Source organism: Hypanus sabinus, chromosome 6 (genome assembly GCF_030144855.1).
Source record: "Hypanus sabinus isolate sHypSab1 chromosome 6, sHypSab1.hap1, whole genome shotgun sequence".
NCBI lineage: Eukaryota > Metazoa > Chordata > Chondrichthyes > Myliobatiformes > Dasyatidae > Hypanus > Hypanus sabinus.
Genome location: NC_082711.1, coordinates 110222941 through 110233645, shown reverse-complemented (window position 1 = coordinate 110233645; position 10705 = coordinate 110222941). Strand labels below are relative to the sequence as shown.

General features: G+C 37.1%; 1 protein-coding gene across 3 annotated transcripts in view; it reads left to right on the top strand.

Moving 5' to 3' along the window:
- LOC132395750 (cryptochrome-1-like) overlaps positions 1–9442 on the top strand; it is a 160460-nt gene extending 151018 nt beyond the window's left edge. For all 3 annotated transcript variants that reach the window (XM_059972727.1, XM_059972726.1, XM_059972728.1), the window contains exon 12: positions 7880–9442. In XM_059972727.1, coding sequence (XP_059828710.1) covers positions 7880–7903 — 24 coding nt within the window. In that variant the 3' untranslated portion in view covers positions 7904–9442. The remainder of the gene's footprint in view (positions 1–7879) is intronic.
- Positions 9443–10705: the final 1263 nt, after the last annotated feature.

The following is a 10705-nucleotide window of genomic DNA, read 5'->3' as shown; positions in this document are numbered from 1 at the left end:
TTGTGTTTCCTTTCTTTCACAACGTTAGTAGGGGGGTATTTTGTTTTTTTCTTTATTTTCTATTTTTCTTCTATTCTTTTGCCTGGATGATTGGTGGGGACACACATAGCAACATGGAGACTTCTAAAAAGATTTCCCAGGATACAATGAAAGTTGAAAGATTAGGTATTATTATAGATTGGAGTAACATAAATAAAAATAATGACTAATTTATTGAATTTTTTAAGTTTTAATGTTAATGGGCTTAATGGACCAATAAAAAGAAAAAGAATTTTAACATACATTAAAAAAATGAAAATAGATATAGCTTTCTTACAAGAAACTCATTTAACGGATATAGAACATCAGAAATTAAAAAGAGACTGGGTTGGAAATGTTATTGCAGCTTCATTTAACTCAAAGGCAAGAGGAGTTGCAATTTTGGTTAATAAAAATTTACCAATTAAAATACAAAATGTATTAATTGATTCGGCAGGAAGATATTTAATTATACATTGTCAATTTTTTTCAGAACTATGGACTCTTATGAATATTTATGCACCAAATGAAAATGATGTAAAATTTATACAGGAGGTCTTTTTGAATTTGGCTAATGCACATGATAAAATATTAATAGGTGGAGATTTTAATTTTTGTTTAGATCCAGTTTTAGATAGATCAACAAAGGCTATTACAAAATCAAAAGTAGCCAAATTAACTCTATCATTGATGAAAGATTTAAATTTGATTGATATATGGAGAAGAATCAATCCAAAAGAAAGGGATTATTCATTCTATTCAAATAGACATAAAACATATTCAAGGATAGATTTTTTCCTATTATCAACAAATATTCAAGATAGAGTGAAAAACGTGGAATATAAAGCAAGAATATTGTCTGATCACTCTCCTTTAATAATGACAATGATAATGATAGATAAAGAGGAATCAATTTATAGATGGAGATTTAATTCAATTTTACTAAAACGTCAAGATTTTTGTGACTTTATGAAAAAGCAGATTCAGTTCTTTTTAGATACAAATTTACATTCAGTTGATGATAAATTTATATTGTGGGAAGCAATGAAAGCATATTTGAGAGGCCAGATAATAAGTTATACTTCTAAAATTAAGAAGGAATATATGATAGAAATAGATCAATTGGAAAAAGAGATTATAAAATTAGAAAAAGAATCTCAAAGAAATATGACAGAAGAAAAACGAAGACAACTTATTAATAAGAAGTTAAAATATAATACACTCCAGACATATCGAACAGAAAAAGCAATTATGAGAACTAAACAGAGATATTATGAATTAGGTGAAAGATCACATAAAGTTCTTGCATGGCAGTTAAAAACAGATCAGATTTCTAAAACAATAAATGCAATTCGAACAAAAGTGAATGAAATTACTTATAAGCCTCTAGAAATTAATGAGGCTTTTAAGAATTTTTATTCTGAGTTGTATAAATCAGAATCAAAGAATGATGACGTTAAGATAGAAGAATTTTTATCACAAATAACTCTTCCAAAATTAAATACAGAAGAACAGAAGGGATTAGGTATGTCTTTTACATTGAAGGAAGTTGAAGAAGCTTTGGGATCACTTCAAAGTAATAAATCTCCAGGAGAAGATGGTTTTCCACCTGAATTTTATAAAAAGTTTAAAGATTTATTAATTCCTCCTTTTATGGAGTTAATATATCAAGCGGAAAGAACGCATAAACTTCCAGAATCTTTTTCAACAGCTATTTTAATAGTATTGCCAAAAAAAGACAGAGACCTTTTAAAACCAGCATCATATAGACCTATTTCTTTATTAAACACCGATTATAAAATAATAGCAAAAATCTTATCTAATAGATTATCTAAATGCTTACCAAAATTAGTGCATATGGATCAAACAGGATTTATCAAGAATAGACAATCGGCAGATAATGTAACTCGGTTATTTAGTATAATCCATTTAGCACAAAAGAGGGAGGAAATGAGTGTGGCAGTTGCTTCAGATGCAGAAAAAGCATTTGATAGATTGGAATGGGATTTTTTATTTAAGGTATTGGAAAAATATGGACTAGGAACATCATTTATAAAATGGATTAAAACCTTAAATACTAATCCCAAAGCTAAAGTAGTGACAAATGGTCAAATTTCAACATCATTTCAGTTAACAAGATCAACTCGGCAAGGTTGCCCACTATCACCTGCTTTATTTGTGTTGGCAATAGAACCACTAGCTGAATTAATTAGAATGGACCCAGATATTAAGGGTTTCAGAGTTAATCAGGAAGAATACAAGATTAACTTATTTGCTGATAATGTTCTACTTTATTTAACAGATCCATTACATTCACTACGCAAATTATCTTATAGACTAGAAGAATATGGGAAAATATCGGGTTATAAAATAAATTGGGATAAAAGTGAAATTTTACCTCTTACTAAAGGAGATTATAATCAATGTCGATGAATAACTCAATTTAGATGGCCAGCAAATGGTATAAAATATTTAGGTATAAGAATTGATAATGATATAAAAAACTTATACAAATTAAATTACTTACCACTTTTGAAAAAAATTCAGGAAGATCTTGAAAAATGGATGGCATTACCAATAACATTAGTAGGTAGAGTAAATACTATAAAAATGAATATATTCCCTAGATTACAATATTTATTTCAATCATTACCAATACAATTACCCCAGAAGTTTTTTCAAGAGTTAAACAAATATGTGAGGAAATACCTCTGGAAAGGTAAGATGTCAAGAATATCGTTGGAAAAATTGACATGGAAATTTGATCTAGGAGGATTACAACTTCCAAATTTTAAGAATTATTATAAAGCAAATCAACTTAGATTTATTGCATCTTTTTTCGAGAAAGATAAACCGGCATGGATTAGAATAGAATTAGATAAAATAGGAGAAAATGTACCAGAAGATTTTATATACAAATGGGAATCTAAATGGATACGGGAAAAGAAAGAATCTCCTATATTAAAACATTTGATTGATTTATGGAATAAGATAAATGTTGATGATGAGACAAAAAAATCTTTATTAGAAAAGAGATCTTTAATTCAAAATAGACTTATTCCTTTCACAATGGACAATCAACTTTTATATAATTGGATTCAAAATGGGATTAGATATATAGGGAATTGTTTTGAAGGAGGTATATTAATGTCATTTGATCAATTAAAGAATAAATATAAAATATCAAACAACACTTTATTTTGTTACTTTCAATTAAGGGCGTATTTAAGAGAAAAATTAGGTCAAACAATGTTATTGCCGAAATCTAATGAAATAGAAATTTTAATTCAAAAAGGAAATATTAAAAAATTTATATCTTGCATGTATAACTTGATTCAAAGACAGGTAATTAAGCAAGGAGTCCATAAGTCAAGACAAAAATGGGAAAGTGATTTGAATATTAAAATTGAAGAAACAAATTGGTCAAGACTATGTCTTGATAGTATGACAAATACAATAAATGTTCGGTTAAGATTAGTGCAGTATAATTTTCTACATCAATTACATATTACACCACAAAAAATAAAAAAATTAAATCCAAATTTATCGGATCAGTGTTTCCGATATAACCAGGAAACTGGTACTTTTTTACATTCGACATGGTCTTGCTCTAAAATTCAACCTTTTTGGACAAATTTAAGACTTTTGCTGGAACAAATTACAGGAACACAACTTCCTCATAATCCAATATTATTTTTACTAGGTGATATTGAAGGGATAAAACCGAAACTCAAACTAAATAAGTATCAGAAAGAATTTATAAAAATTGCACTGGCAGTAGCCAAAAAAGCTATTGCAGTTACTTGGAAATCGGATACACATTTAAGTATAGATTCTTGGAAGAAAGAAATCTATGGTTGTATTCCATTAGAAAAAATTACTTATAATTTAAGAGATAAATATGAAACATTTCTGAAAATTTGGAGCCCTTATTTACAAAAGACAGGATTAAATGTTTAGATGCTCTGAAGATGAAACAATTGGTTATTAGGGAAAAGAAATAAAAATACATATTAAAGTTATTATGAATTCCATGGAGCATGTGGAGATCTTCCAACAACCAGGCATTCTTTCTTTCTTTCTTTTTTTTCTATAGGGCAGTTAGGGGGGAGGGGTTAAGGGGATGGGGTAAGGGTTATATACATTGTTTTTTCATACTTTGTAATCATTTAAAAATGCAATAAAAAAAGTTTTAAAAAAAAAGTTGCGGTGCAAATTGACAGGGTGGATAAGTAGGCATATGGTGTGTTGGCCTTTGTTAGTCGGGACAATTCAGTCCAAGAGTGATGAGGTAATGTTACAACTCTATAAACCCTGGTTAGACCACATGTGGAATATTGTGTTCATTTCTGGTCACCTCATCATTACAGGAAGGACATGGAAGCTTTAGAGAGGGCTCAGAGGAGATTTACCAGGATACTGCCTGGATTAGAGAGTGTGTCTTATGAGGACAGGTTGAGCAAGTTTTCTCTTTGGAGTAACAGAGGATGAGAGGTGACTTGATAAAGCTATACAAGATGATAAGAGGCATAGATTGAGTGGATGGCCAGAGACTTTTTAAGGGAGCAAGTGGCAGAAGGCTGTAATCTCAACCAGCTCCATCACGGACATTAACCTTGTTAGCATCAAGGACTTCTTCAAAAGGCATCCATACCCAGTACTCGCTGCAAGCCCTCTTCTCATTACTACCCCGAGAATAAAGGGTCCCACTCAATCTTCTGCGAACTGCTTCTTCCCCTCCACTGTCAGATTTTTGAATGGACAATGAACCCATGGACACTACCTCAATATTTTTTTGCTCTCTTTGCACAACTTATTTATCTTTGTATATTTTTCTTGTGATAACTTATAGTTTATTTTATGTGTTGCACTGTACTGCTGCCGCAGGAACTTAACTTTTGCAACATGCAGTTTGACAGGCCGGCTGGTGGCGCAGTGACATCAGCGCCAGACTCCGGAGCGAAGGTTCCCGAGTTCGAATCCAGTCAGGCCGCTCCCAGACACGCTTTCCACCTGTGCCGGGTTGAGTGTCGAGCTTGCAACTCGGCCTCGTTAAAAAAAAACTGCACTCTAAGAGAACGTGGGGGACTTTCCTCCAAGACAACCACTTGAAACATAAGTGGTTGCAGAGGCTCTGGCAGAATATGGCACACAAAAATGAGTTTATCAGTAATAATAAATCTGATTATGGCGATTGAGTATGGGGGGGATGACAGAGGTAGGCTTTTTTCTACATAGTGTGGTGGGTGTGTGGGATGCCCTGCTGGGGTGGTGGTTGAGGTACATAATTTAAGAAGCTCTTAGGAAGCACATGGCTGATAGACAAATGGAGGATTATGTGGGAGGGAAGGGTTAGACTGATCTTGGAGTAGGTTAAAAGGTTGACACAACATCATAGGCTGAAGGGCCTGTACTGTCCAAGAGACTGCAGAAAAGGTGCGGGTGGGTGTTGCCCTGGTAACCCCTTCAGAACATGGAACAGTACAGTACAAGGAACAGGCTCTTTAGCCCACAATGTTGTGCCAAACCAATCAAATTTGTAACCAAATGGCTAACTGAACTAATCTCTTCTGCCTACACTATGTCCATATCCTTCCATATTCCTCACGATCATGTACCTGTCTAAACATCCCTTAAAAGTCCATAACGCATCCGCCTCTACCAGCACCCTGTGCAGAGTGTTCCAGGTGCCCGCCACTCCCCATGTAAAACAACTTGCCCCGCACTTCTCCTTTAGAATTCCCCGCCTGCTCACCTTAAATGCACGCCCTCTGGTATTCGAAATTTCAACCCTGGGGGAAAAATACTGTCTGTATGCTCGATCTGTTCCTCTCATAATTTTATAAACCACTATCAGATTATTTTAGTTCAGAATCGGGGAAAAGCAAGGGGGCGAGGATCTGAAGCAAGATCAGTAAACAATTCTAAGCCTGCCTTATGACACAAAGAATTGTGGATAGTGATTGCCAAGAGATCTAGAAAGCTGCCTTCCCAAAATGCTCTTTGGCTCTACTCTGATCTCCGTGTCCTGGTTCGTAGTACAAGGTGGAGACGAGCAGCAGGTCCCTGCCTGGGACCTGTCCAGGCGTTTAACTCGCAGGTTGAGTCGAGGGTGAGGAAGGCAAATGCAATGTTAGCATTCATTTCAGGTGGACTAGAATATAAAAGCAAGGATGCGATGCAGAGGCTTTACAAGTCATTGAACCACACTTGGAATATTGTGAGCAGTTTTGGGCCCCTTATCTGAGAAAAGATGTGTTGGCATTGGAGAAGGTCCAGAGGACATTCACGGGAATTATCACAGGAATGAAAGGGTTAATATTTGAGGAGTGTTTGATAGCTCTGACCTTGTACTCACTGGATTTTAGAAGAATGGTTGAGGGGGATCTCAATGAAGCCTATCAAAAGTCCTAGATAGAGTAGGTGTGGAGAGGATGTTTCCTAGTTGGTGAGTATAGGATCAGAGGGCACACCTTCAGAACAGAGGGAAGTCCATTTAAAACAGAAATGAGGAGAAATTTCTTCAGCCAGGGGGTGGTGAATCTTTGGAATTCATTGCCACAGACAGCTGTGGAGTCCAAGTCATTGTGTTTACTTAAAGCGGATATTGGTAGGTTCTTGATTAGTCAGGGCATCAAAGGTTACGGAGAGAAGACAGGAGAATGGGGTTGAGAGGGATAATAAATCAGCCATGATGGAATGGCAGAGAGAACTCGAGGGGACAAAAGGCCTAATTCTCCTATGACTTATGGTCTTATGGGTTTGGCCCAATGTATTCAAGGAGAGGTGAATTTTGATGATCGACAGGTCCCTGAACCATCGGAGAGCAGTATAGGCATGTAGGAGAGGCTGAAGCCTACAGAGGAGGTAGTTCCAATGGGATTACCTGAAGTGAAGTAAAATTATTAACTTGTTAATAATCACTACTTTGTTTTTAAACTGTATCTTATTCTTTTTCTAATGCCACAAACGTCTGTGGAGGCCAAGTCATTTAAAACAGCATTTGATAGGTTCTTGATTAGGAAGGGTTACGGGGAGAAGGCGAAAGAATGGGGTTGAGAGGGATACGAAAGCAGCCATGGTGGAATGGCAGAGCAGCTTCAAAGGGCTGAATGGCTTAATTCTGCTCCTATGTTTAATGGCCTCATGGCTTCAAAAATTCAAGTTGCTAAGAATTGCCTCTTGGTGATTTTTGTTTTACTTTTAACCTTTTGATTAAGAGCTTGTTCTTGAAAATGCCTTTAGTTATTATGTGCAACTCTGGCATAAGACCACCAGCACAGAATCCAGTGGCAATGTTCGAAATACTGAGGCTTGTTTTCAGTCAATCACATTCAGCTCCGAGCTGGTGTTCTGTTGTGTGTAATTATCCATCCGCATCCCTTCACTGTTACATTTAACAGGTAATTCCATAACACGTGTACATTGTAGGATCTGACAGTTTAGATCTTAGATTAGACTGTTAAATTGTTATTTTCTTTGCAGGATAGCAATTAATTATCTGCTTGTATGTATGAGCAAGTTTAGTATGCCCCTAGTAGTTATACTGTGCAAAGTATAATTCTGGAAAGCTCTGGAAGCTTCTTTGCACTCTATTATTTGAATGACCTTCTAAATGGTTAACTCTTATCTATAAATTTTCCTTATTTGTGGGTCTAACAATGGCTGTTCTCTAGTAGGCACCACCTTAGTCTCTCTCTGCTTAGTCAACCTGTATCATTGTCCAACTTTCCTTTGTTCTATCAGTACTTTATAAAATTGACTGTGAAGCAATTAATTCAGTGTCTCCTTCTCAACTTCTGAAAGAGCACTGGATTTAAACATCAGAATCTGACTACATGATGCTTTTCCTGTTTTTCAGAGCCCACACCTTGTGTCTTACTGATGTGAAGTCTTTTATTACTGGAGCAGTCCGCCTGAAGGACCAAGACTTCCCTGTTTTCATTTGTTAGATTTTTGAATCTCATCTGTGGAATATTGTGTCTTCAATTACGTGAACGCTCAGTGTACAACTTGAATGGTCTCATAGAATGATTTTAATATTTTGTCATCTGTAGTGTTGTAACATTTGAATGTCTCAGAAGTGTAATAATTTCAGTTTTCTGCCCATTACCATCCACATACACTCAGTTGCCACTTTATTAGGCACACCTGTACACCTCATCAATACTAATCACCCAATCATTTGGCAGCAACACAATGCATAAAAGCATGCAGACATGGTCAAAAGGTCCAGTTGTTCAGACAAAACATCAGAATGGGGAGGAAATGTGTTCTAAATTACTTTCACCATGGAATGATTGTTGGTGCTAGACGGGGTGATATGAGTATCTCAGAAACTGCTGATCTCACAACAGTCTCTAGAATTTGCAGAGAAAGGTGCAAAAAACAAATAAAAATCCGGTGAGTGGCAGTTCTGTGAGTGAAAATGCTTTGTCAATGAGAGGCATCAGAGGAGAATGACCGGGCCGGTTCAAGCTGACAGGAAGGTGACAGTAACTCAAATAATCACGTTACAGTGGTGTGCAGAAAAGCACCCCTGAACGCACAACACATTGAACCTTGAAGTGGAGGGACGACAGCAGCAGAAGACCATGAACTTACACTCATTGTCCACTTTATTAGGTACAGAAGGTCTCTAATAATGTGGCCACTGAGTGTATATGGAGTAGATTTGTGGATTTGCTCTTACAGATGGAGAAATTGTGTCTTTATGATACAGCACTGCCTCCGAGATGGGTATCTGACATGTTTGGAAATACTTATGCTTAGATGATAATTGAGTTACTCTGGTGATTCCAGTTCTCTTGCATTTCCAGTTTAAACTTGTATGTACTCTAGGACACAGTTCTGATTTACTTTTTAAACCTTGCATTGCCATGCCCCACTGTGGAGGCCAAGTCATTGAGTCCATTTAAAACGGAGGTTGACAGGTTCTTGATTAGTCAGCGTGTCAAAGGTCATGGGGAGAAGGCGGGAGAATGGGATTGAGAAGGATAATTACACCCATGATGAAATGGCAGAGAACATTCGATGGGCCAAATGACCTACTTCAGCTCCTTTGTCTTCGGGTCTGATTTGAAGATTTGCCACATTTAGTGACGGGATTGAAACGTAGTTATCACAGGTGATGGGGAGTTCTGGTTGCAGGGGCTATGAATGGAGATACTCACAGGCAGCAGAGAGAGAGAGAGAGAGAGAGGGAGTTACAGGCGAATATGGGGGAACATTGCACTCAGCCCAATGCAGGCTCTGTAGACTGGATGGTAACGTGACTTGACAGAGGTGTACAAGATGAGAAGAGGTGTACATCGAGTGGACAGCCAGAGACATTCTCCCCCAAGACAGAAATAGCAAATACAAAGGGGCATAATGTTAAGGTGATTGGAGGAAAGTGTTGGGGAGTTGTCAGAGGTGGTGGGTGTGTGGATCCGGTAGGGGCATTTAAGAGACTCTTAGAGAGGCGCTTCGATGATAGAAAAATGGAGGGCTATGTAGGAGGGAAGGGCTAGATTGATCTTAGAGTAAGTTAAAAGGTTGGCAGAATGCCGTCGATCGTAGGGTCTGTACTGTGCTGTAATGTTCTATGTTAAAGGACGGGGGAGAGCGTGGGTTACCAGGAAACGTGTGAAAATCAGACTGCACTCAGCACAAGTACAGGCTCCATAGGCTGAATGGATTCCCAAGTTGGAGAAGAGTGAAATCCTGATTATTGTGTATTGGATTATATGACATAGGGGGTGAATTAGGCCATTTGGCCCATTGAGTCTGCCCCACCATTCCATCATGGCTGACTTAATATCCCTCTCAACCCCATTCTCTTGCTTTCTGTCTGTACACTTTGAGGCCCTGGATAATACAGAACTTATCAACCTTCACTTTAAATATACCTAATGACTTGTCCATGGCAAAGAATTGCACACGTTCATCACCCTCTGGCTAAAGAAATTCTTTCTTATCTCTGTACTAAATGAACATTCCCTCTCTTCTAAGGCTGAGCCCTCTGGTCCTAGACTCCCTCACTATAGGAAACATCTTCTCCTCATGCACTCTATCTCAGTCTTTAAACATTGAATAGGTTTCCTGGGCCCTCTCCAATGCCAGCACACTTTTCTTAGATAAGGGGCCCAAAACTGCTCACAATACTCCAAGTTTGATCAGACCAATGTCTTATTGAGGGAGGACCATTTTGAATAAAATGAACTAAGTATCATCAACATCAAGGTGGTTAGGATGTTTCAAAAACAGTGCTGTTTTCCACTTATTGCCTCTGAATGTGTCCTTTACCCATTCAGGTGTATATCTTTGCCCCCACGATCCAAGAGTTAAACATATTCATTTATTTTTCATCCCATTTCATTTTAGGTTCTATGTGTTGGGATTTTGGAAAGTATTATTATTGCACTTGCATGTGTTGGTAAGTTTTACAATGTTAACAAGGAAGGAAATGACACAGTGCAGTGGATAAAAACTGAAGGCTGATAGGTGTCCCTGGTTGAGTGAATGGGTTTGGATGTATCTGGGGAGGAGAGAGACAGAGGCAAAGTCAGAATCAGTTTTAGCATCGCTGGCACAGGTCATGAAGATTGTTGTTTTGCAGCAGCAGGAGAGTGCAATACATTTTAAAAACATTGATTATAATAAGAAATCTCTTCAATGGATTCCTGTTAATTAGGACCAGTACATT